This window comes from Neoarius graeffei, chromosome 26, assembly GCF_027579695.1.
Source record: "Neoarius graeffei isolate fNeoGra1 chromosome 26, fNeoGra1.pri, whole genome shotgun sequence".
NCBI lineage: Eukaryota > Metazoa > Chordata > Actinopteri > Siluriformes > Ariidae > Neoarius > Neoarius graeffei.
Genome location: NC_083594.1, coordinates 12,567,673 through 12,595,233, shown reverse-complemented (window position 1 = coordinate 12,595,233; position 27,561 = coordinate 12,567,673). Strand labels below are relative to the sequence as shown.

At 41.2% G+C, this 27,561-nt stretch overlaps 3 protein-coding genes across 3 annotated transcripts; 2 read left to right on the top strand and 1 right to left on the bottom strand.

Moving 5' to 3' along the window:
- hesx1 (HESX homeobox 1) lies at positions 1 to 27,465 on the bottom strand. The gene is made up of 4 exons (XM_060910603.1): positions 25,890 to 27,465; positions 23,441 to 23,601; positions 4,114 to 4,215; positions 1 to 200 (listed from the first exon to the last, which is right to left on the bottom strand). Exons 1-4 carry the CDS (start codon positions 26,005 to 26,007, stop codon positions 105 to 107), a joined length of 477 nt encoding a protein of 158 aa, XP_060766586.1. The 5' UTR covers positions 26,008 to 27,465; the 3' UTR covers positions 1 to 104.
- Positions 5,268 to 7,628, top strand: LOC132874426 (protein BTG1-like). The gene is made up of 2 exons (XM_060910604.1): positions 5,268 to 5,980; positions 7,202 to 7,628. Exons 1-2 carry the CDS (start codon positions 5,830 to 5,832, stop codon positions 7,426 to 7,428), a joined length of 378 nt encoding a protein of 125 aa, XP_060766587.1. The 5' UTR covers positions 5,268 to 5,829; the 3' UTR covers positions 7,429 to 7,628.
- LOC132873968 (protein BTG1-like) lies at positions 10,171 to 11,734 on the top strand. Its single transcript, XM_060909803.1, has 2 exons — positions 10,171 to 10,288; positions 11,508 to 11,734. The coding sequence occupies exons 1-2, from the start codon at positions 10,171 to 10,173 to the stop codon at positions 11,732 to 11,734; spliced, it is 345 nt and encodes a 114-aa protein (XP_060765786.1).
- Positions 27,466 to 27,561: the final 96 nt, after the last annotated feature.

Genomic DNA, 27,561 nt, shown 5'->3' with positions numbered 1-27,561 from the left:
TAACTAAACCATTAAAAGGCATAAATTATTGATTTGCACCATCAAAATAAGTCGTAGCATCATACATTACAATACGACAAGAAACAGAAATCTGAACTTTACAATCACTGCTTGAGTCCATTGATGACTTTTTTCACCATGAGGAACTGGTTCTCTCGATGCGAGCGCTTCAGTTTTGCTCTCCTGTTCTGGAACCAGATCTGACAGCAGAAAGGAAAAATTACTAAATTCATTTCCATCCATCCAGATCTACAGCAATCAAGATTTATGATATATAAAATGCACCACTTGCTAGTCTGTAAAGGTCATTAATTAACAGATAAATGAAGTCAACATATAAATATTCAAATTGTTTGATAATAAGGCTTCAATATCCATAAACTATATTATTATTCTATCCACATTCATTGGATATGAGCAAATCGCACGCTTTGATTGGCTACTCTACTACTAGGATATCAGCTCATGTACCGTGAGCAGAGAAAAACAAAATGGCGGCACGCATCAAGTCAGATACATCAATCACTTTGTTATCAGGTATTTAAAAGAAACAGAAATAGCTAAAAAAAAAATTATATATGAGTGATTCCACGCTTATGGGTACTGAAATGGGGACATGAACTTATTCACCTAAAACCATTTCTTTTTTTACCATCAGGTCACAAAACATGTAATCTTTAATGAATGATATGTTAAAAGATAACTTTAATTTTCTGAGATGTAATAAAAACATATTTATATGCCAAAGTCAAGCCTATGAGTTCCAAAATGATGTCTGTTACATTACTTCTGTTACGATTGTCCATCTCGTGTCTGTTACAAATTAATTACAATCTAGTCATCTCATCTCATTATCTGTAGCCGCTTTATCCTGTTCTACAGGGTCGCAGGCAAGCTGGAGCCTATCCCAGCTGACTACGGGCGAAAGGCGGGGTACACCCTGGACAAGTCGCCAGGTCATCACAGGGCTGACACATAGACACAGACAACCATTCACACCCACATTCACACCCACATTCACACCTACGGTCAATTTAGAGTCACCAGTTAACCTAACCTGCATGTCTTTGGACTGTGGGGGAAACCGGAGCACCCGGAGGAAACCCACGCGGACACGGGGAGAACATGCAAACTCCACACAGAAAGGCCCTTGCCGGCCACGGGGCTCGAACCCGGACCTTCTTGCTGTGAGGCGACAGCGCTAACCACTACACCACCGTGCCGCCCAATCTAGCTATATACCATGTTAATCTTATTGAAAGAATGTGTATGTTTATTCTACTACACATGTTTATTAATTATATTTGCTAAAACCTCACCTTCCTATGCTTCAAAAAGTAATTCTACATTGTTAAAATTGAGAATATATATGTCCACAACACTTCTGTTACGTTCTGACTTTGGCATATAAATATGTTTTTATTACACCTCAGAAAATTAAAGTTATCTTTTAACATATCATTCATTAAAGATTACATGTTTTGTGACCTGATGGTAAAAAAAAAAATGGTTTTAGGTGAATTTTTAAAAATAAGTTAATGTCCCCATTTCAGTACCCATAAGCGTGGAATCACTCATATATATATATATATATATATATATATATATATATATATATATATATATATATATATATATTTTTTTTTTTCCCCCTCCCAACATCTCCTGTTCCACACTACAGCCCAGTCGGTGGTGGTAAGGCACCTTTAAGTTGGTTTGCCAACCACCAAAAAAAAGAAGAAACTAGTGGAGCGTGTTGCTGAACCAACCAAGGATGAAATACAAACTCGGTTAGAAAACAAAACCCCAAAAATAATACACACAAAAAAAGCAACAAAATATGGAATAAAATTTTTTGATGGTAAGAATGCATCTTTTTTTTTTTTAAATTCAAGAATTATTTTTATTATAGCATTTTTCACAAATTGCTCTAGTCATTTCGCCGGTTTGTTTACATTCTAAGAAGAAATGATTTTGTCGGATGTTTTGTACAAAGGTTTTATTTATCGAATTTGCAAAAAATAAAAGTAAAAATGCTTGGTTTCTCAAAATCCAGTGAATGTGCATAGAATAAAAACAGTTATTCCACTCAATCTCGTCGCACATGGCTTATAGCCAACTCAGTGCTATGCGCCTCGTCGGCTATCAGCTCATGTACAACTTGATTTCATGGTAAGGTATTAGGCAGAGACCCGTCCACCCGTAAATTTGACGGGCGATTGCCGATTTCAACGGGCAAGTATACACACAGACGGATACTGAAACGGACGATAATGCTGAAAATTTTCGCACATGAATACTCCCACATGTCATCCGATAAATCCAGTTATGTTCCGCCCACACACGGACTGGCCATCGGGAGTAGCGGGAGTTTTCCCGGTGGGCTGGTGGTTCAGCGTGGGCCGGCGGAGAAAAAAAAAAAAAAAAACAGTTGCGCGCTGGCCTTTAATATGATAAGCAATGTTAACAGTTTCTTTAACAAACTGTTAACATTGCTTATTACAGTTGCGCGCTGGCCTTTAATATGATAAGCAATGTTAACAGTTTGTTAAAGAAACTGTTAACATTGCTTATCATATTAAAGGCCAGCGCGCAACTGTTTTTTTTTTTTCTCCGCTGGCCCACACTGAACCACCGGCCCACTGGGAAAACTCCCGCTACTCCCGATGGCCAGTCCGTGTGTGGTTCCGCCATCATTTACAAATCGTAAGAAACACAGTTTAATACGAAAAATACTGAAAACTTGAAATGAAAAATCAGAATATTTCATCGTTTCCGCCATTTTGGCCCGCACTGAATCTTGTAACATGCGGACTGAATAAATCGCGAATTCTGATTGGTCGAAAATTGCCAAACACCCTGCGTTGTAGTTTCCTCTTTCTTGGCGGGAGAACCGCATTTTTTTTGCTGACTCACTCTTCTGGATCAAGATGAATCCCAACAAACGCCCCAAATTGAATGTGACAAAAACTGATTCGTTTTTCCACAAAAAGACAGAAAAGGTATGTGTGATACATTGATTAACAAGGGGGTTTCATTGGGGTATGGTAAAATAGAATACTGTTGGGTTATTTTTTTTTTATTAAATACTGTAACTAGATCAAAAGATTATATACAATTCATTGTTGTTTATTTTCTTTTCACTTTTGTTACCAAATCAGACACCATACATACATCTGATACATTCAGGAGTGAAACTGAAAAAAATACAAAGTAAAAATATGCAATATTTCTGATCAAAAATTACACGCCATTTCACCCTGAAAATGTCCTAGAATGCAGGAAATGAAGTCTAAATTTCAAAAATTTTCTGGGGGGGCATGCCCCCAGACCCCCCTAGAGGGACTTCACGCCTGCGGCGCTCGTCTTCGCACCTGCGGCGCTTATCAGGATTATATAAAATATTATTTTTGACTGGTAAATTTCTTTTTCTGCCTAATACCCTATTTCATGGAATAACTTAAATGTTCCCATTTATCCACTCAGTGCAAAAGTTTGCATCCCCCATGGCAGAGGAAAGGCACGTTTACTACAAAAGCTGTTCAGAGGATATGAAAGTGGTTTGAGGCAACTGTAAAGGCAAATACTGGGTCTTCAATTCTCCATTCAGAAATGGAGATGCCTTCATTTTGTCCTAAGAGTGCCCTAACTCTTCTACTTCTGTCTACACTAATTAATCAATTGATCAATCGGTAATCCATCCATCCATCATCTGTAGCCACTTATCCTGTTGCAGGGTCGCGGGCAAGCTGGAGCCAATCCTAGCTGACTATGGGCAAGAGGTGGGGTACACCCTGGACAAGTTGCCAGGTTATAGCAGGGCTGACACAGAGACAAACAACCATTCACACTCACGGTCAATTTAGAGTCACCAGTTAACCTAACCTGCATGTCTTTGGACTGTGGGGGAAACCGGAGCACCCAGAGGAAACCCACGCGGACACGGGGAGAACATGCAAACTCCACACAGAAAGGCCCTCGCCGGCCACGGGGCTCGAACCCGGAACCTTCTTGCTGTGAGGTGACAGCGCTAACCACTACACCACCGTGCCATCGATTGGTAAGTGAAGATTAATCTAAACCTTCCATACATTGGAAAATCCATTGCCATACCTGTATTCGATCTTCATCGAGATGCAGTTTCTGAGCAAGCTCCTCTCGGACATCTATCCCAGGGTATGAGTTGACTTGAAACACACTCTCAAGTATCTCAATCTGGAATCATAATGAAAAGAAACAAAATCAGGGTAAATGTAAATTAAGGAAAACGCAGGCGTAACTGATAGTTATTTCACAAAATCGAGTCGTCAGTCTCGATTTCGTGGAATCGATTCCAACATGATCTCACTATTATACCAACACAAAGGCTGTACAATACTTCCTTTCTCTTTTGGACAGTTGTTGAAACAGGATTATTTTCTCATGTTATTTGCCATTTTCACTTCATTCTCACAGTCGTGTCTTAACAGTATTTATTGGTCACTGAATTCACTGTCACAATATTCATGCAGCTTACGACCAATAAATGCTGTTAAGACACGACTGAGAATGAAGTGAAAATAGAACACTTTATACAGTAGAACACTTTTCATGAAAGTATTTTTATTTGGAAATAATTTCTTGTGTTTGTAACTCAGCGGGAACGGCTGCCCCAGGTGAGAGGGCAGGGAGCGGGAACGGCTGCCCCAGGTGAGAGGGCAGGGAGCGGGAACGGCTGCCCCAGGTGAGAGGGCAGGGAGCGGGAACGGCTGCCCCAGGTGAGAGGGCAGGGAGCGGGAATGGCTGCCCCAAGTGAGAGGGCAGGGAGCGGGAACGGCATGTAGAACGTGAAGAGGTGAATGAATTACAAATGACAGAATCGAGCAGTAAGGTGTGAGATGGGTGACAAATTAAAACCAAAATGAAGTGTCTTAATCGTGACGCCACCATGAGTCTCCAGAATATCTTCAGTGCTCCTTGCCAAGTCTGTGGAAGTGTATTTGAGGGATGAACTTTCCTCCACGTTATTCCCTCTTTTCTTTGCAACCTTTATTTAATCAGGTCATTTAACTGAGATCAAGATTTTTTTTTGTAAGAGAGACCTGAGTACAGCAGATAGACCTCAGGGAAGGGAGTCTGAAAAACTTAAGCCTTTTAGAGGATTTGTGCCTGTACTTTGGTCCCCCCAGCATCACCACCACTACCTTTGAATTCAAAACTCTGCCCCCTGCCTGCTGAAACCCTCAGCACAGAATCCCCCCCCAACCTTTCAAATCAAAACACCCCCCCCCACCAGCCAATTAACTTCAAATTCTGTATTCAGTTATATGATTATATATAGCAACTCTGCATCTATTTAGAATAAGAGAGACCTGAGGACAGCAGATAGACCTCAGGGAGGGGAATCTGAAAAACTTAAGCCTTTTGGAGGATTTGTACCTGTACTTTGTCGCTGCCCCCCCCACACACACACAATTTTCAAATCAAAACTACCCCCCCCAGCCAATTAACTTTTTCCGTATTCAATTCCTAAATTCTGCATCTATTTAGAATACAGACACTTGAGCTTCTGTGCTGTTGGAGTGAAGGTTAAATCAAAAGAAAGTTGATTCATTTTATGTTTGTATTGGGTGGATTGTTCTGACTACAATCAGAAAACAGTGTTGAAGTCCTCCTGAGTTAGCTTTGACAAGTTTGGAGAAGGTGAGTTGTGTTTAATAGTCGTTTTCTTTTTCTATTATGAACAAAGGAAACGTGCCGACCTACTGCTCAGGCCAGAGGACTAAAAGCTAACTTAAAGATGGTTCATTTTAACATAAAAGCTGTACTTTGAAAAGTAAAACGTATCGCATGATATTTTGCAGTTTACGAAAATATTTCGACATGAAAGTCGAGGTGACCACAGCGGTGAACTTCATCACCGGATTATTGAGAGGAAGAGGACTTCTGTCCGAAAAACAGCTCCAAAACTTCAGCCGCTCTCTGGTAGAGGCGTTAGGAGGTGAGGTTAAACACCACATTACACACCCATGACTTCTGACAAAAGTATCCACATCACATTTAGTCTTTATTCAATCTACTTATTTTTCATTTTCACTGAAATAAACAAGTACCTTTACAATTATACCGACCCCTTGCTCTGGTATGAGAAAAAGGGAACACTTATTAGTGTGACATTCAGTTAAAGTCAGTGATGTATAAAGACCTAGATTTAATACCAGGATCAGACTACATTATACTTTTATCTTTCATGATTAGGCAATCCTAGTGCCATAACTTCTTGCCATGTCTTGGTCTGGAGACTGGCAACACTACAAGTTTGACCCTGACCAATCATCGTTCATATCCTTGCATGGTGTCAGGGAAGAGGGTCAAGAAACCGTCAATCATGGCTACAGAAGGAATGTTAAGGAAACACATCGCAAGAGTTGTTTGTTACTATGCTAGGTGAGAAAATACAAAAAAAAAGTCCTGACGTGCTAGACTTTTTAAATCAGGGTGTCATGGGGCGTTTTGGTGGTGTTGAGGACCAGGTTGTTGTCTCTGCACCGCCCAGACAGCTGCTCAACCTCATCCCGATAAGCAGACTCGTGTCCCCCCCCCCCAAAAAAAGGATGAGCCCCACTTTGGTGGGGTCACCTGCGAATTTGATAATGCTGTTACTGGAGTGGGCAGGGTGCACTCGTGGGTGAAGAGTAGGGGGCTCAGCACACAGCCCTGTGGGGGGCCAGTACTGAGGGCTGAGGAGATGTCGGGGCCTAATCTCACTCTCTGGGAGTGATCACACAGGAAGTCCTTAATCCAGACGCAGATGAAGTGAGAGAGTCCCAGGTCTGTCAGTTCGGACACCAGTCTGTGAGGGAGGATGGCATTGAATGTCGAGCGTAGCAGCTTTCAGATTATCGTTCGAGGATCGTCATCATATAATCGGACACAAAGAACATGTTATCGCACAGTCTGTTTTAGTGTTCGGCCAAGATTTTATTAGGATCGTCTCATACCATAGATAAATCTTAAAAGACTGCTGAAATCAAACAAACAAGCTTTATATTTTCAGTCGGATAGATTTTTATCTCGGGAGCATTAACACTGCCCAGAAATGCTGCCTTTCTTGAGAGCCTCGTCCCAAGTGAATGATAGCCATGATATTCTAATAAATCCATTCTTAAAACGATATGCAAGTTGAACAGAGTTTTAAAAAGTATTTTTTCTTTGATTCCAGAGCATTATGAGCACCACTGGTTCCCTGATGCACCATTCAGAGGTTCGGGATATCGATGCATCAGAATCAATCGCAGGATGGACCCGCTAATAGGGAAGGCTGCTTACACCAGTGGTCTCAGCACGGAGCAGGTTCGCGCCCTCTTACCGAATGAGCTAACAGTGTGGGTCGACCCCTACGAAGTGTCCTACCGGATCGGGGAGAACGGGTCCATAGGTGTGCTGTAGGAGTCCACACCACTGCTGCTGGAGACTCATCTCAACTCTGATGACCGTCTCCAGCTAATCTCTCAGCACATCTGGCCCACATCTGCTTTATATTTTAAATGATGATTTTAATCACTGATCTCGGTGCACATACGGTATATATCCAACTTATTGGATAATATAGTCAATAAATTGGATATATTTTGATTCAGTTCCTTATTTTAAACACCTGTAAATATATTCTGATTTTTTTATTTTATTTGTAAAGACATTTTGATTTTTATTATTTGTAAATATTTATTTTACTACTTGTAAATTGATTATCATTTGTAAATATTTAGATGATTTTATCAGTAAATATATTTTTATTAAATATGATTAAATAAATATATTTTGATTAAAGATGAAGCTTCAGTTATCATCATGTTTTATATTACATTTGCATAATACGTTTTAAACACAGGGCGGCACGGTGGTATAGTGGTTTGCGCTGTCGCCTCACAGCAAGAAGGTCCTGGGTTCGAGCCCCGGGGCCGGCGAGGGCCTTTCTGTGTGGAGTTTGCATGTTCTCCCCGTGTCCGCGTGGGTTTCCTCCGGGTGCTCCGGTTTCCCCCACAGTCCAAAGACATGCAGGTTAGGTTAACTGGTGACTCTAAATTGACCGTAGGTGTGAATGCGAGTGTGAATGGTTGTCTGTGTCTATGTGTCAGCCCTGTGATGACTTGGCGACTTGTCCAGGGTGTACCCCGCCTTTCGCCCGTAGTCAGCTGGGATAGGCTCCAGCTCGCCTGTGACCCTGTAGAACAGGATAAAGCGGCTACAGATAATGAGATGAGATGTAGCCCATTTATTGCTGTATAATTTCTGACCCCTCTTTACCACATCCATCAATGGAAAGGGTCCATCAGAGGACCACACTGATCCCACTCCTACCAGTGACAGATCCACTGCCTTATCAGTGTTGCTGCTATGAGAATGGTCACCCACCCAAACAATAGATGACAGGCTTTTTGTATTATATAATTATTATAAATGTTTTATAAAAATATAATAAAATTTGCCAAAATATAATTTTATCTATCATTTTTATAAAAACAAAAGATATAATAAAATTGTATATATATTTTTAATAAAAATATATTTCTCCCCCCCTTTACAATTTTGACTCATATTTAATTAATATTTATTTCATACTTGTTTTATTTATTTAACTCAGGAACAAACACTGTAAATCCACACTGGATAATTTTGGCGTGAATAATTTGCATCCCAGAGTGTTTTGAGTTCTTTATTCATCATCATCATCATCATCAATCGTAAACGACACTTTACTGGACAATTTTGCTCGAGTTGCTTTTTCAGACTTGTGGCCAAAGTGATGTTTTTTTTCTCTCTTCAGTAAAATCACTGCTGCTATTCAGTCATCTGAGGCGTCACGCCTTTTAAATATTCTCTGGCTTTCACACGTCCAGGAGCTTTACAGAGGTTTAATTCAGCTGCTGGATTTTAAACTTACTGAAGTTATAAAGCTTTTACATTCAAACAGCTGCCCCAGGTGAGAGGGCAGGGAACGGGAACAGCTGCCCCAGGTGAGAGGGCAGGGAGCGGGAACGGCTGCCCCAGGTGAGAGGGCAGGGAGCGGGAACGGCTGCCCCAGGTGAGAGGGCAGGGAGCGGGAACGGCATGTAGAACGTGAAGAGGTGAATGAATTGCAAATGACAGAATCGAGCAGTAAGGTGTGAGATGGGTGACAAATTAAAACCAAAATGAAGTGTCTTAATCGTGACGCCACCATGAGTCTCCAGAATATCTTCAGTGCTCCTTGCCAAGTCTGTGGAAGTGTATTTGAGGGATGAACTTTCCTCCACGTTATTCCCTCTTTTATATACAACCTTTATTTAATCAGATCATTTAACTGAGATCAAGATTTTTTTTTGTAAGAGAGACCTGAGTACAGCAGATAGACCTCAGGGAAGGGAGTCTGAAAAACTTAAGCCTTTTAGAGGATTTGTGCCTGTACTTTGGTCCCCCCAGCATCACCACCACTACCTTTGAATTCAAAACTCTGCCCCCTGCCTGCTGAAACCCTCAGCACAGAATCCCCCCCCACCTTTCAAATCAAAACACCCCCCCACCTTTCAAATCAAAACACCCCCCCCAGCCAATTAACTTCAAATTCTGTATTCAGTTAGCTGTACAGACAGACAGACAGACAGACAGACAGATAGATAGATACTCTGCATCTATTTAGAATAAGAGAGACCTGAGTACAGCAGATAGACCTCAGGGAGGAGAATCTGAAAAACTTAAGCCTTTTGGAGGATTTGTACCTGTACTTTGTTGCCCCCCCCCAATTTTCAAATCAAAACTACCCCCCCCCAGCCAATTAACTTTTTCCGTATTCAATTCCTAAATTCTGCATCTATTTAGAATACAGACACTTGAGCTTCTGTGCTGTTGGAGTGAAGGTTAAATCAAAAGAAAGTTGATTCATTTTATGTTTGTATTGGGTGGATTGTTCTGACTACAATCAGAAAACAGTGTTGAAGTCCTCCTGAGTTAGCTTTGACAAGTTTGGAGAAGGTGAGTTGTGTTTAATAGTCGTTTTCTTTTTCTATTATGAACAAAGGAAACGTGCCGACCTACTGCTCAGGCCAGAGGACTAAAAGCTAACTTAAAGATGGTTCATTTTAACATAAAATCTGTACTTTGAAAAGTAAAACATATTGCATGATATTTTGCAGTTTACGAAAATATTTCGACATGAAAGTCGAGGTGACCACAGCGGTGAACTTCATCACCGGATTATTGAGAGGAAGAGGACTTCTGTCCGAAAAACAGCTCCAAAACTTCAGCCGCTCTCTGGTAGAGGCGTTAGGAGGTGAGGTTAAACACCACATTACACACCCATGACTTCTGACAAAAGTATCCACATCACATTTAGTCTTTATTCAATCTACTTATTTTTCATTTTCACTGAAATAAACAAGTACCTTTACAATTATACCCACCCCTTGCTCTGGTATGAGAAAAAGGGAACGCTTATTAGTGTGACATTCAGTTAAAGTCAGTGATGTATAAAGACCTAGATTTAATGCCAGGATCAGACTACATTATACTTTTATCTTTCATGATTAGGCAATCCTAGTGCCATAACTTCTTGCCATGTCTTGGTCTGGAGACTGGCAACACTACAAGTTTGACCCTGATCAATCATCGTTCATATCCTTGCATGGTGTCAGGGAAGAGGGTCAAGAAACCGTTAATCATGGCTACAGAAGGAGTGTTAAGGAAACACATCGCAAGAGTTGTTTGTTACTATGCTAGGGGAGAAAATACAAAAAAAGTCCTGACGTGCTAGACTTTTTAAATCAGGGTGTCATGGGGCGTTTTGGTGGTATTGAGGACCAGGTTGTTGTCTCTGCACCGCCCAGACAGCTGCTCAACCTCATCCCGATAAGCAGACTCGTGTCCCCCCCCAAAAAAGGATGAGCCCCACTTTGGTGGGGTCACCTGCGAATTTGATAATGCTGTTACTGGAGTGGGCAGGGTGCACTCGTGGGTGAAGAGTAGGGGGCTCAGCACACAGCCCTGTGGGGGGCCAGTACTGAGGGCTGAGGAGATGTGGGGGCCTACTCTCACTCTCTGGGAGTGATCACACAGGAAGTCCTTAATCCAGACGCAGATGAAGTGAGAGAGTCCCAGGTCTGTCAGTTCGGACACCAGTCTGTGAGGGAGGATGGCATTGAATGCCGAGCGTAGCAGCTTTCAGATTATCGTTCGAGGATCGTCATCATATAATCGGACACAAAGAACATGTTATCGCACAGTCTGTTTTAGTGTTCGGCCAAGATTTTATTAGGATCGTCTCATACCATAGATAAATCTTAAAAGACTGCTGAAATCAAACAAACAGGCTTTATATTTTCAGTCGGATAGATTTTTATCTCGGGAGCATTAACACTGCCCAGAAATGCTGCCTTTCTCGAGAGCCTCATCCCAAGTGAATGATAGCCATGATATTCTAATAACAAATCCATTCTTAAAACGATATGCAAGTTGAACAGAGTTTTAAAAAAGTATTTTTTCTTTGATTCCAGAGCATTATGAGCACCACTGGTTCCCTGATGCACCATTCAGAGGTTCGGGATATCGATGCATCAGAATCAATCGCAGGATGGACCCGCTAATAGGGAAGGCTGCTTACACCAGTGGTCTCAGCACGGAGCAGGTTCGCGCCCTTTTACCGAATGAGCTAACAGTGTGGGTCGACCCCTACGAAGTTTCCTACCGGATCGGGGAGAACGGGTCCATAGGTGTGCTGTAGGAGTCCACACCACTGCTGCTGGAGACTCATCTCAACTCTGATGACCGTCTCCAGCTAATCTCTCAGCACATCTGGCCCACATCTGCTTTATATTTTAAATGATGATTTTAATCACTGATCTCGGTGCACATACGGTATATATCCAGCTTATTGGATAATATAGTCAATAAATTGGATATATTTTGATTCAGTTCCTTATTTTAAACACCTGTAAATATATTCTGATTTTTTTATTTTATTTGTAAAGACATTTTGATTTTTATTATTTGTAAATATTTATTTTACTACTTGTAAATTGATTATCATTTGTAAATATTTAGATGATTTTATCAGTAAATATATTTTTATTAAATATGATTAAATAAATATATTTTGATTAAAGATGATGCTTCAGTTTTTATCATGTTTTATATTACATTTGCATAATACGTTTTAAATACAGGGCGGCACGGTGGTATAGTGGTTAGCGCTGTCGCCTCACAGCAAGAAGGTCCTGGGTTCGAGCCCCGTGGCCGGCGAGGGCCTTTCTGTGCGGAGTTTGCATGTTCTCCCCGTATCCGCGTGGGTTTCCTCCGGGTGCTCTGGTTTCCCCCACAGTCCAAAGACATGCAGGTTAGGTTAACTGGTGACTCTAAATTGACCGTAGGTGTGAATGTGAGTGTGACTGGTTGTCTGTGTCTATGTGTCAGCCCTGTGATGACCTGGCGACTTGTCCAGGGTGTACCCCGCCTTTCGCCCGTAGTCAGCTGGGATAGGCTCCAGCTCGCCTGTGACCCTGTAGAACAGGATAAAGCGGCTACAGATAATGAGATGAGATGTAGCCCATTTATTGCTGTATAATTTCTGACCCCTCTTTACCACATCCATCAATGGAAAGGGTCCATCAGAGGACCACACTGATCCCACTCCTACCAGTGACAGATCCACTGGCTTATCAGTGTTGCTGCTATGAGAATGGTCACCCACCCAAACAATAGATGACAGGCTTTTTGTATTATATAATTATTATAAATGTTTTATAAAAATATAATAAAATTTGCCAAAATATAATTTTATCTATCATTTTTATAAAAACAAAAGATATAATAAAATTGTATATATATTTTTAATAAAAATATATTTCTCCCCCCCTTTACAATTTTGACTCATATTTAATTAATATTTATTTCATACTTGTTTTATTTATTTAACTCAGGAACAAACACTGTAAATCCACACTGGATAATTTTGGCGTAAATAATTTGCATCCCAGAGCGTTTTGAGTTCTTTATTTATCATCATTCGTAAACGACACTTTACTGGACAATTTTGCTCGAGTTGCTTTTTCAGACTTGTGGCCAAAGTGATCTGTTTTTTTTCTCTCTTCAGTAAAATCACTGCTGCTATTCAGTCATCTGAGGCGTCACACCTTTTAAATATTCTCTGGCTTTCGCACGTCCAGGAGCTTTACAGAGATTTAATTCAGCTGCTGGATTTTAAACTTACTGAAGTTATAAAGCTTTTACATTCGAACAGCTGCCCCAGGTGAGAGGGCAGGGAGCGGGAACGGCTGCCCCAGGTGAGAGGGCAGGGAGCGGGAACGGCTGCCCCAGGTGAGAGGGCAGGGAGCGGGAACGGCTGCCCCAGGTGAGAGGGCAGGGAGCGGGAACGGCATGTAGAACGTGAAGAGGTGAATGAATTACAAATGACAGAATCGAGCAGTAAGGTGTGAGATGGGTGACAAATTAAAACCAAAATGAAGCGTCTTAATCGTGACGCCACCATGAGTCTCCAGAATATCTTCAGTGCTCCTTGCCAAGTCTGTGGAAGTGTATTTGAGGGATGAACTTTCCTCCACGTTATTCCCTCTTTTATATACAACCTTTATTTAATCAGATCATTTAACTGAGATCAAGATTTTTTTTTGTAAGAGAGACCTGAGTACAGCAGATAGACCTCAAGGAAGGGAATCTGAAAAACTTAAGCCTTTTAGAGGATTTGTGCCTGTACTTTGGTCCCCCCAGCATCACCACCACTACCTTTGAATTCAAAACTCTGCCCCCTGCCTGCTGAAACCCTCAGCACAGAATCCCCCCCAACCTTTCAAATCAAAACACCCCCCCACCTTTCAAATCAAAACACCCCCCCCAGCCAATTAACTTCAAATTCTGTATTCAGTTATATGATTATATATAGCAACTCTGCATAAATGATTAAATAAATATATTTTGATTAAAGATGATGACTGACTTATTATAATTTATTATAATTTTTTTAATAAAAATATAATAAAAATTGACAAAATATAATTTTATCTATCATTTTTATAAAAACAAAATATATAATAAAATTGTATACATTTTTTTTTTATAAAAATATTTCTCCCCCCCTTTACAATTTTGACTCATATTTAATAATATTTATTTCATACTTGTTTTATTTATTTAACTCAGGAACAGCTAGAGATAATGAGATGAATGAATGAACTCAGGAACAAACACTGTAAATCCACACTGGATAATTTTGGCGTGAATAATTTGCATCCCAGAGCGTTTTGAGTTCTTTATCATCATTCGTAAACGACACTTTACTGGACAATTTTGTTCGAGTTGCTTTTTCAGACTTGTGGCCAAAGTGATCTGTTTTTTTTCTCTCTTCAGTAAAATCACTGCTGCTATTCAGTCATCTGAGGTGTCACGCCTTTTAAATATTCTCTGGCTTTCGCACGTCCAGGAGCTTTACAGAGATTTAATTCAGCTGCTGGATTTTAAACTTACTGAAGTTATAAAGCTTTTACATTCGAGACAACAAAATGCTGTGAAGTCTTCAAACACACGTACACTGGCTTTATTTTCGAGAAATGTAAAAAGGCACTGCGGGTTTAAAAAGTGATGCAGCTTCACCGGCACATGAACAAAACCATCACCGTGTCACTTCATCCTAGGGCTGCGTACCGGTACTGTACCGTGAAAATTGATTCGGTACAGGTCCAAAATACCGGATCATGACGTACCGGTACTGTACCGATATAAATTTACACCAAGTATCTGCTTATTTTGTGACTGAAGATGCATAAATCCTACCACAAAGACGAAAATTTAGCACTGGAAAAGACATAAAATGCCGCACTGAAACTTGAAATCAGAGCCATCTTTGATTTGAGATCCTCTCGCCACAGTCTCACGAGACATTGCGAGAGCTTGGCTGATCCAGCGTTCTGATTGGTCAAAAAGAATCAAAATCAGGTCAGCCATTTTTCCTTTGCTGGCATTGGCAGTCTTTGCTGCTTTGTGTAATTTTGCTGCGCAAGTTAAAGGACGCGGACTGCGCGTAGTCTGTAGTACTCTAGTGTAGTCACTTCTCGCTGTGAGACAACTTATGACTTTTTGTCCCAAGTTAACTATAGTGTGAGACTGAGAGGGTGACTGAGAAGTGAGGTAGGAAACCTAGTTATGTTCGGTTTTCTTTGAATAAAGATACTGACAAGTTGTCAACAGTTTATTAATGTTTCCGTCATTATTAAAGAAGTTCAGAAGAATTTGTCAAATTGTTCAGGTACAGGTCCGGACCTGTACCTAAACCTCTGTACCGGTACCTGTACCTGATGTTACGTTTAGGTACGCAGCCCTACTTCATCCCGAGTGATTCGCCCTGAAATACCAGAACACCTCCCCAGTCAGTCAAATCTCATTTTATTCCACTGTTTAAAAAAATTTCACAGTGGAATTGGAGCAGGAAGTGACCAAAAACCTCAGAGATACTCCGCTGACAATGACATGGGAAACTAATCCCATCTGAATAGGGCTCCGGGCTTCAGAGAGACCGGTTCGAGAAAAAACTTCAATATAAAATCTAGTACAGTGTCAGGATTTAATCACATTGTTGTTAAAATATGACAGAAGGTCTGTGAGGAAAAGCGGAGCACTGAGCAAAAAAAAAAAAAAAACCAACCCAAGTTTAAAGCGGTTCAGTTGAAGTGGGCGGAGTTCAGAATTGAGAAATTTAAAATTATACACAAATCTCTCACTTTTTTGTGTTATTCCTGAGGATTTCAGAAATACAACTCATGGTTTTAACTCTATAAAAAAATCATGTCTATATATTTTAAATAAATTATTTCAGCATCTTTTCTGACTTGCTGTGAGACTCCACCTTCTTGTTATTAAAATTAACTAACCAGTTTTTTCAGGTGCTCGTTAATATTCATTCGCTTGGAGTGTGAGTAAATCTGAGCGCCGCGATCTGATTACAAACTGAAGTGCTTCTGTTTATGATCATGTCTTGCATGTACATTATATGACCAAAAGTATGTGGACACCTGACAATGACGTATATGTGGACAAATATTTAATATATATCCAATATTACAGTGTTAGCAACTACCAGTCCTACACGCCGCCTAGTGGCCAGTGTTAGCAACTACCAGTCCTACACAGCTTCTTTCCAAAAGCCATAACCACCCTGAACTCGAATATGCTCTGACTTTATAGTCTAACCCCCCTGTGCAATACTAATTTTATAATGTAACTCTCTTCGTGCAATAATTTATAAATGTGCAATACCTCACTCCATAATGTGAAACACAACACATACGCCTCAGGACTGTGCACCTTACACCCTCATTTTTTTTCTTTTCTATACGCTGTTTGCACTGTTATTGGAGTTGCTTTTAATCTCATTGTACATGGGTATAGTGACAATAAACGCATTCTATTCTATACGCCGCCTAGTGGCCAGTGTTAGCAATTACCAGTCCTACACGCCGCCTAGTGGCCAGTGTTAGCAATTACCAGTCCTACACGCCCGGCTAATGGACAGTGTTAGCAATTAAGAAGAAACCTTTGTCACATGCGCACTTCAAGTACAGTGAAATTCATCCTCTGCATTTAACCCATCTGAAGCAGTGAACACACGTGCGCACACACAGAGCAGTGGGCAGCCACACCAGAGCGCCTGTGGAGCAGCCAGGGGTTCGGTACCTTACTCAAGGGCACTTCAGCCCAAGGCCGCACGTCTTTGGACTGTGGGGGAAACCGGAGCACCCGGAGGAAACCCACACAGACATGGGGAGAACATGCAAACTCCGCACAGAAAGGCCCTCGCCGGCCGCTGGGTTAAAACCCGAAAACTACTTGCTGTGAGGCGACCGTGCTAACCACTACACCACCGTGCCGCCCCTTCAGTCCTACACGCCGCCTAGTGGCCAGTGTTGGTAATTACAGCCATACATGCCACCTAGTGGCCAGTGTTGGTAATTACCAGTCCTACACGCCCGCCTCGTGGCCAGTGTTGGTAATTACACTAGGCGGCGTGTATGACTGGTATTTACTAACACGCCGTCCTACACGCCGCCTAGTGGCCAGTGTTAGTAATTACCAGTCCTACACGCCGCCTCGTGGCCAGTGTTGGTAATTACACTAGGCGGCGTGTATGACTGGTATTTACTAACACGCCGTCCTACACGCCGCCTAGTGGCCAGTGTTAGTAATTACCAGTCCTACACGCCGCCTAGTGGCCAGTGTTGGTAATTACACTAAACAGCGTGTATGACTGGTAATTACTAATACGCCGTCCTAGTGGCCAGTGTTAGTAATTACCAGTCCTACACACCGCCTAGTGGCCAGTGTTAGCCGGTAAAGCAATTAAAAAAAAAAAAAAAAAAGGCTGGCTATTCCACAACCCAGAAACAGATGGGAGCTCCGCTTTTAAGCAGTGTCTAAATCTATGTATTAATGAGAGACTGACTAAACTTGATCTATTGCCTCTAGAACATTGTAGGGAAATATCTGATTTATTTTTTTTAAACTCCAGAAAGGGCCTTATTTCTACTGACATTAAGAATTACTTAAATACGTTCAAGCCACGTTATAGAACACGTAATCATGACCCCAACAATTACAACTTCATTTATTTACACAAACAGGATTACTATAGGAATTCGTACTTTATTACAACTGCAGAACTATGGAACTCATTGTCATCTAGTATTAAATCACTTAGTTTGCTTAAGACCAGGCTAATTAAGATTTATGTATCGAAGCGAGACACGTACAGTCCTCCAGGCTAGAAATTAATCAGACATATCATATATTTAAATAAATATAGACACCATATAGCCAGTTTTTCTATTTGTAAGTGCAACACTGAGAATGAGAACGTATAACCTACTGCACACTGGTGCCTTCTTACACCTTCTCAGTGTGGTAACTTACCTTAATTATACATATGTATATATTTTCCTATCTCCTAATAGGATTTCTGTAGATCTTCTCCTTTTAATAAGTAGGGGTTAGGTCGCAATTGGGATGAAAGTTCTGTTCCTTTCCCCATCACACTCCTCTATTTAGTTTTTCTTTCTTAGATGTACATTATTTTTGGTATCATAGTTTCTCAGTATCTCATCTCATCTCATTATCTCTAGCCGCTTTATCCTGTTCTACAGGGTCGCAGGCAAGCTGGAGCCTATCCCAGCTGACTACGGGCGAAAGGCGGGGTACACCCTGGACAAGTCGCCAGGTCATCACAGGGCTGACACAGACAACCATTCTCACACACATTCACACCTACGGTCAATTTAGAGTCACCAGTTAACCTAACCTGCATGTCTTTGGACTGTGGGGGAAACCGGAGCACCCGGAGGAAACCCACGCGGACACGGGGAGAACATGCAAACTCCGCACAGAAAGGCCCTCGCCGGCCATGGGGCTCGAACCCAGGACCTTCTTGCTGTGAGGCGACAGCACTAACCATTACGCCACCGTGCCGCCAGTTTCTCAGTATTTTATTGTAAATTTGTGATTAAGCCATTAAATTAAACTAAACAGTGCTAACCACTGCACCACCACACTGTCAACTAGCTGGAATATGTTCATAAAATAAATCTGTACTGAGGGTGTGTGGAATTTATTTTACACCTAACAGGGTCTCTTTCCTTGCAGAAAGCTGGAGATTGTGTTTTCAGTAGCCGAGAGTGAGAAGGAATAACATCAGAACCAGAGGTGGACAAAGTACCCAACTTCATTACTTAAGTCAAAGTACAGATCCCACTGGTCAAATGTTACTCCAATACAAGTGAAAATTGTCCAGTCAAATTTTTACTTAAAAGTACTGAAGTACTTGCTTTTAAAAATACTTAAGTATTAAAAGTACATTTTCTGTCAGCGCATCGTTGTATTATTGCCACAACGCTTACAAAACCTAATGCCGTTACCAAAGACAGAAATGTGAATTCACAAAATGAACGCATGCTGTGCCATCATGGTGGTTTAACATTAAGCTAGCGAGTCAGTGACGCTCCACCTGACACGCTAGCAAACTCTTTTCAAACTCGAAATCATATTGGGTAGCTAATGCTACTAGAAAAGAAAGATTTCTACAGTGTTTATTTGGCAAGATTATACTAAAACATATTCCTGAAAGCGGCGGCACGGTGGTGTAGTGGTTAGCGCTGTCGCCTCACAGCAAGAAGGTCCTGGGTTCGAGCCTCGGGGCTGGCGAGGGCCTTTCTGTGTGGAGTTTGCATGTTCTCCCCGTGTCCGCGTGGGTTTCCTCCGGGTGCTCCGGTTTCCCCCACAGTCCAAAGACATGCAGGTTAGGTTAACTGGTGACTCTAAATTGACCGTAGGTGTGAATGTGAGTGTGAATGGTTGTCTGTGTCTATGTGTCAGCCCTGTGATGACCTGGCGACTTGTCCAGGGTGTACCCCGCCTTTCGCCCGTAGTCAGCTGGGATAGGCTCCAGCTTGCCTGCGACCCTGTAGAAGGATAAAGCGGCTAGAGATAATGAGATGAGATGAGATATTCCTGAAAGCACTTCAGATAAGTTAATGTTATTCATGTTAGCGTAACTCCATTTTTACATGCTAACCAACAGTGTCCAAGTTAACTAGCTATGTGTTAACGTTAGCCGTGGACAAGGCGATGGCAACTTGGCGGGCAAATCATTGGCGGGAAAGTCATTTGACTAACCAGACTGCATAGCTATTGCAACTTAATCGCTAGCTCTAAAAGCACAGACAACTTCATTGCAAGCTTTCTCTTGGAAAGAAACATTTATATACCTCACAGGGTTCTCCACGGATTGAAAATATAGGGGGGGTGGGGGTCAATCGGATGACCTTGAAACAAATTTGCATAAATTTACATATGTCATTTGCATAAAATACTCTCAAATAGTAATCATTTAGAATAGAGGAATCAATTGGACCAATACAAAATCAATTTGGATTGATGTTTTCGATGTCGACAGTGGAACGCTTACGCGTAAAACCGAATCGCTCGAGAGACATTTCGACAGAGTGTATGCACTTCAAGAGCTACAGTAACACTGATAGCCAGGTTATATCCTCACGGTTTTATAGGCAATATCATGCTTGCCACACCAACTTTGAACTTTTTGTTTTTATCCTTTATTTCTCTGCCGACAATAACAATCAGTTATCTCGAACTTGGTGTCGATTCACACGTTATTATAAAGGCGTGTTATCTCCCAGCGCAAGAACAATGTGTCAAAAACGCCGAAGTGTGAAACGCTTTTCTTAGACTATAATCGTCAGACTGACTAAACTAATTGCTGGTAAATGAGTTTCACACTCGGGTGTTGTCGCGTTGTCGGTACTCCAACAGAGAAAGGCTATCTGTCACAAAGAAAACAAAAGGGACGTCTCTTCCTTATACCTGCCAACCTTGAAAAAATTTTATGAGTACAATTTTACAATTTCATGAGTACCCCCCCTCGCGTCAACCTCACCCCAACCCGGCGCGCATGCGCCCCCACAGACCACAACCAGCAGACCAAAAACACACTTTCAATCCAGTTTTATTGATTGACCTTGGGAACATAGTCCAGTTTTGTAAAACATTCCTATTGATAGACTTTGGGAAACTGTTATTGATGGCTCTTGGGAACTTCCTTCCATTTTGAAAAGCACAACAAACATTAAATACATGTGCAAATGAAATGAAATTAAACCAGAGCCACTCTTTCAAAATAAATAACACATTAAATTAATACAGTATGCAAAAAAGGCACTTTCAACACAAAACATAGTATGCACAAATTTCCCATGCAATAGGTTTAGACTTTTGCATTTTTTAACATGTTGGAAGTACATTGCATTATACAGTACACTGCAGTATTTTGTAGTATGCCTTTTTCATGTGCAAACTATTGCATTTGAAATATTGCATTTACTGCAGTAATACTGTATAAAAAAAGCATTCGATACTGCAGTACCACACAGGTTTTTTCATAAGAGGGATGACCAATTTTCGACTTCACGTCATCTGCAAACATTCTAGGCTACCATTGACAGAAGTTACCGACTGCCCTTAAGATATACAACATGCTACGTTTTGTTGAGCACATCAATAAAGTGGTACTTATCATAGTGATTCAATGAGAGCGCGAGAGGAATTGTAATCCGGTTTCGTTGGTTACCGCATCGAATATGCAACCTCAAGTGACGGCTTCGAAGTTAAATGAAGAACTAGCCTGTACTGTTGGTGTTGTAAATGTACAAAATAACGGCTAGGAAGCTCCTGAGTACACGTGAAACACAACCGTTTCTGTTACAAATATAAAAACGACGTCTCTAACCGACGTTTCAATCCCCAACTCGCTCTAGCCACGTGGCTGCACCGCTGCACTCAAGTCAGAGACGCGAAGGAGGAAGGGGAGGAGCTGAAGAGGGCAGAGCCACATGCTCTGGAAGAAGGGCGGGGGGGATTGGGCAAAGCGTTCCATTCTGGCTTTGAGTTTTCTCACAGATCAGCGGTATCAACTTCAGCGAGAACTTGACTGAAATGCGAGTTTGGACAATATGTCTCATCTCATCTCATCATTTCTAGCCGCTTTATCCTTCTACAGGGTCGCAGGCAAGCTGGAGCCTATCCCAGCTGACTACGGGCGAAAGGCGGGGTACACCCTGGACAAGTCGGCAGGTCATCACAGGGCTGACACATAGACACAGACAACCATTCACACTCACATTCACACCTACGGTCAATTTAGAGTCACCAGTTAACCTAACCTGCATGTCTTTGGACTGTGGGGGAAACCGGAGCACCCGGAGGAAACCCACGCGGACACGGGGAGAACATGCAAACTCCACACAGAAAGGCCCTCACCGGCCCCGGGGCTCGAACCCAGGACCTTCTTGCTGTGAGGCGACAGCGCTAACCACTACACCACCGTGCCGCCTGGACGATATGTGTACTTTTTAATGTGAAAACATAGTCATACAATGAGGTAAAAATTCGTAGTGGCTACGCAAGATGCGTACAGGTTGGCAGGTATGCTTCCTTTTGTAAAGGGGCAGCAGAAATTAAACGGGGCGGGAATCACAGAAAGGGGGGCGTCCCACACCTCTAAAACCCCTCGTGGAGAACCCTGCCTCAAGATGCTTCTGCGGATTGGATGGTGAGTTTTTGTAGGCCATGACATGGTTCATTTTCAGCAAACAAAGCAAACATTTAGAACAAAATGAATCTTTATTCTTTTCAGAAAACTGAAACATGGGTTCCAGGTATAACCATGGGTGTGTGCATTACCCAGAAGAACCACCTCCTTCCATTCTGCCATCAACTGATCATGTTCAAATAAGGCTGCTGAGAAATCATTGATCTTGATTTTACCCAGTCTATGGACGTGACCCTAGTGATTACTGATTGTTTTTTTCACAGGTGACACTGAGACAGCCTATCACGTTTTAGAAAAAAGAAAAAAAAGAAAAAAAAGAAAAAAAAAACCCATCCACTTTCAAAGCCACTTCATAGTAACAGGTAACGAGGACCTTGACAGAAACATAGTGGAGTGAAAAGTATGATATTTGCCTTTCAGATGTGAAGTCATAAGTTTCCAAAAAAAAAAAAACTCAAGTAAAGTACAGAGACTCAAAAAGTGTTACTTGAGTATTGTACTTAAGTAATGTACTTCGTTACTGTCCACCTCTGATCAGAACATACTGTAGACCAGGCTCGTAGTACTTGATTCCAGGACTCACACTCGAGCCCGACTCATGCCCTAATTTTAAGGACTCGTGACTTGACTTGGACTCTAGCACTGATGACTCGGACCCGTGCATTAACTGCATTCGGACTTGTAAATTGGAGACAAGGACTCATTTTTTCTTTTTTTTTGGAACATGCCATCATAATTTGACATAAGATATTTATATCGACATTTTGAAATGCACACAAGTGCCAACAGCACAACAAACCAAATCCATGTTCCCTACAATGTAGTTCCATGGTGTCAGAATCAAAGCTTTTGTTTTTGAGACGCATCATGTTTGTGTAACATGGTTAAATTTTTGAAATGCACACAAGTGCATTTGTTACAATAAAGCACATTAGAGTGTTATGTTTTTGACATGGATGCTTAACATTAGTGCCACCAGCTGTCTCCTAAATATTCCTGATAGAAGAGATCTTTTTTTTTTTAAATTTATTATAGGCTATGGTATGGGACATACATCTTAACACTACTCAAAGCTATCAATGTGTTTTAGAGAGTGTGCATGTGTGGCAGCCGTGTCATTTGTGTTGGACTCAACTTGGATCAACAGTGGACTTAACTCAGACTTGAACACTGGGGACTCGAGACGGGACTTGAGACTGGACTCAGACTCGAGGTTTAGTGACAACTACAACACTGCTGTAGACTTTAAATCAGATACTGGTCTAATGTCTGATGTTGTATGCATCAGTATCCATATAAATCAGTCACCTGTAAGCTGGAGAAGGCAGTTCTGGGTCTCCGTCCGATGCACCAGTTGAGTGAACGCCTGCAGCTCTCCACCGGTGCTTCACTTTTTCTCTCATCCGTTACAGGTACATTCAACGAGCCGTCTGCCTTTACGAAGCAGTTGCTTTTTGGTGGTTGCACATCTGATGAAATTAAAAGTATGCTGGTGAAGAGTTTAAGTAAGACATACAAGAGTTGACAGGTTTTCCTGCTTTAACATGTCCAAGTCAACTTAACTCCCAACCCAACCAAGTCATGAGGATGAATTATGTTGGATTTACTGCACTAAAAAACAAAAACGGCAATAATGAGAGAGTCTTGTCACATGTGGTTGTGTTACGGTGCATAATGGGAACAATATATAATGCACAACATGTGTAAAGTGCATTAGACAAAGAAATAATACGAGTATTTTTTCTCAAGACCATCTTGACAACGGAATAGATATTTTAACAATATAAATATACTAGATTTTTGGTTTGTTGAATTATGCCTATTTAACTATTTAAGTTTGATGTTGATATGTGGCTTGCTGGCGGTATGGACTCGAACGTTCAAGTCCATGCCTCCACCAAGCCACATAACATCAAAATTAAGTCACTTGAACTTAGGATAATACTAAAGCTGTACACCAAATTTCATCAAAATCCGTTCACTACTTTTTGTTCCCAGCGTAACTCGGACAAAAAAAAAAAATTTCCTGGATCCACATCTGGTTTTGCAACAAAAGCTAAATTAATTGTTCCTTGGCCCATGGCTCACCTTTCCTCAAAATTTCATCAAAATTCGTTCACTACTTTGAGTTATGTTGGGAACAAACGAACAAATGGAGGCAAAAACAACCTCCTGGTGACTTTACTTGTGAAGGACAAATATTCCTATAATACACTAAAGAATCCTGGCCTGCCTACCATTTATATGGTCATTTCAAACATCCTGAAAATGATCAAACTATACATATACACATACAGTACTGTGCAAAAGTCTTAGGCACCTGATTTTTTTTCATACAAACTTTGTTATACATTTCTATTTTATGAGTTCTACATTATCAAGTCAGTACAAAAACATTGTAGAGTCCCAAACATTCGTTTTCCAGCACAAAATTAAACGTTACAGGAAAAAGATGTTAGTATCTGAGCAGCATATTACATAAGAGACCACTTTTCAGATTAAAAAATAAAACCTAATGAAGACTACTGGGTTTTGGTGCAAAATTAAGAAGCGAGTCCGACAGTCAAAGTGTCCAGAAGAACTGTGGCTGGTTCTGTCAGATGCTCAGTAAAACCTACAGCTCACTTCCGCATAAAACTGCACTCATTGGACCTGAGACTACTATTTATTTTTTTCAAAGCCAAGGGTCGTCTCACACCAAATATTGACTTTGTTTCATTTATTATAGCTTACTGCTGTTGACAGTGCATTTTTAATGTTGAAACATTTCATTTTATTATTTTTAAGCCATTTTTGGTCTACAGGATTTCTTTACATGTGCCTAAGACTTTTGCACAGTATTGTATGTACTTGATCTGAACTAACTTTATGCTTATTTGTGACAGTAGTATATCCTGTATGTACCGTATATGTGATCTAGATTGGTCATGCCCATTTTAGAACATACATGTATATACAGTAGTGTGCAAGTCTTGGGCACATGCAAAGAAATGCTGTAGAGAAAGGATGCCTTCAAAAATAATGAAGATACTATTCTAGATAAAGTAAACAAAGCAAATATTTGATGTGAAGACATTTTGTTGAAAAAAAAATATACAGCAGTCTCAGGTACAATGAGTGCAGTTTTATAAGGAAATGAGCTGTAGGTTTTACTGAGCATCTTACAGAACCAGCTACACTTGCTTCTTATTTTTTGCAGCCTTCATTATTATTTCTGTTGTTTGTTTTTTTGTCTGAAAACTGATGTCTTACATGATATGCCACTTTCTTTACAGATATCCAAACATTTTGTGCTGGAAAACTAATGTTTGGGAATGGAAAAATGTTTGTACTGAGTTGATACTGTAGAAGTCAAAATAAAATAAATCTATAACAAATTTTGTACATACACACACAAACTATATATAATCAAAAGCATGTCATTTTCCTTTTTTTTTTGGGGGGGGGGGGGCAACTTCCTGTTTGATGCTGACCACGCCCACTTACAGATAGACTAACAAGAATGAAGTAATGTTATTTCTACCAACAAGTTCAACTTGTCTTTCACTGAGCAGGACAGAACATAAATGCCGAAAAGTCAATGTAGTTTTTTTTTTTCCCCTGCTTGTAAGAATATCAGCAATCAACTGAGAAAGACTGGGAAACATCTACTGTTCATAATAATAATAAATGTAAATTCTAGTCATGTTTCTTGCCTTAAAGTAGAAATATAGCCGATAATCTATATTATGATTATTATTAATAATGTAAACCCTACCTGTCCAGGGGCGGTGAGGAGTGTAAATAGTTGTTCTCTGTTCAGGTCGCTCCAGACCCAGGATGTGCTCTATAGTAAAGAGGGAATTGCAGCTCTGATGTGCGCTCACACTCTCCATGCGTCCCAGAGAGAGAGAGAGAGAGAGAGAGAGAGAGAGAGAGAAAGGAGTGAGTGAGGGAGAGAGCGAGAGATCTCTCCAAGTGGAAAGCAAGATCTCCAAGTGGAGAGCAAGAGAAAGATATCTCCAACTAGAGAGAAAGGTGTGTGTGCGCGCGTGAGAGGGAGAGATACCTCTCCAAGTGTAAAGAGAGAGATCTCCAAGTGGAGAGAGATAGAGAGATCTCCAGCTAGAGAGAAATGATAGAGAGAAAGGAGTGAGAGAGCAAAAGATCTCTCCAAGTGTAGAGAGAAAAATGGAGAGAGATCTCCAACTAGAGAGAGAAAAATGGAGAGAGATCTCCAACTAGATAGAGAAAGGAGAGAGATCTCCAACTAGATAGAGAAAGGAGAGAGATCTCCAACTCGAGAGAGAAAAATGGAGAGAGATCTCCAACTAGAGAGAGAAAAATGGAGAGAGATCTCCAACTAGAGAGAGAAAAATGGAGAGAGATCTCCAACTAGAGAGAGAAAAATGGAGAGAGATCTCCAACTAGAGAGAGAAAAATGGAGAGAGATCTCCAACTAGAGAGAGAAAAATGGAGAGAGATCTCCAACTAGAGAGAGAAAAATGGAGAGAGATCTCCAACTAGAGAGAGAAAAATGGAGAGAGATCTCCAACTAGAGAGAGAAAGGAGAGAGATCTCCAACTAGAGAGAGAAAGGAGTGAGATCTCCAACTAGAGAGAGAAAGGAGTGAGATCTCCAACTAGAGAGAGAAAGGAGTGAGATCTCCAACTAGAGAGAGAAAGGAGTGAGATCTCCAACTAGAGAGAAAGGAGTGAGATCTCCAACTAGAGAGAGAAAGGAGTGAGATCTCCAACTAGAGAGAGAAAGGAGTTTGTGTGAGAGAGAGATCAACTAGAGAGAGAAAGGAGAGACAGATATCTCCAACTAGAGAGAGAAAGGAGTGAGCGAGAGCTCCAACTAGAGAGAGAAAGGAGTGAGCGAGAGCTCCAACTAGAGAGAGAAAGGAGGAGTGAGAGAGATCTCCAACTAGAGAGAGAAAGGAGTGAGAGATATCTCCAACTAGAGAGAGAAAGGAGGAGTGAGAGAGAGAGAAGTGAGAGAAAGGAGTGTGTGAAAGAGAGATCTCTCCAACTAGAGAGAGAAAAGAGAGAAAGCTAGATCTCCAAGTTCTCTAAAGGAATGCTGTTGGAGAAAATGAGACTCGAACAGTCCTGTGGCTTTTTAAAACCCAACACGCTCCAACACGTCACTGATTAAACCCAACTTTTCCATGTGAATGGGTTGATTTGAAGGCGCACCACCAGGGGCAGCAGGTCGACTTCCAACTAATTCTGTGTCCAAACCGGGCCGTTATCTGTTACTCACACGGAATCCCTTCAAGCTCGTTCTTTCCAGAGACAAAACCCTTCGCCAGTGCTCCTTTTCTCTTTACCCACCAGGTAGAAAATGAGCTTTTTATTAATTCCCTCCTCAGCCGCTCATTTCCTTCAGCCGGCTGAGCGGCATTATGAGGAAGCACTCAGCCTGCCAGTAATCTCATTTCTCCA

Coding starts and splice junctions, on each gene's coding strand:
- LOC132874426 (XM_060910604.1), top strand. CDS start 5,830: ATGATATTTTGCAGTTTACGAAAATATTTCGACATGAAAGTCGAGGTG. Junction 5,981..7,201: donor TCTGGTAGAGGCGTTAGGAG/GTGAGGTTAAAC, acceptor CTTTGATTCCAG/AGCATTATGAGCACCACTGG.
- LOC132873968 (XM_060909803.1), top strand. CDS start 10,171: ATGAAAGTCGAGGTGACCACAGCGGTGAACTTCATCACCGGATTATTG. Junction 10,289..11,507: donor TCTGGTAGAGGCGTTAGGAG/GTGAGGTTAAAC, acceptor CTTTGATTCCAG/AGCATTATGAGCACCACTGG.
- hesx1 (XM_060910603.1), bottom strand. CDS start 26,007: ATGGAGAGTGTGAGCGCACATCAGAGCTGCAATTCCCTCTTTACTATA. Junction 23,602..25,889: donor TCCTCACCGCCCCTGGACAG/GTAGGGTTTACA, acceptor TAATTTCATCAG/ATGTGCAACCACCAAAAAGC. Junction 201..4,113: donor TCGATGAAGATCGAATACAG/GTATGGCAATGG, acceptor TTCTGCTGTCAG/ATCTGGTTCCAGAACAGGAG.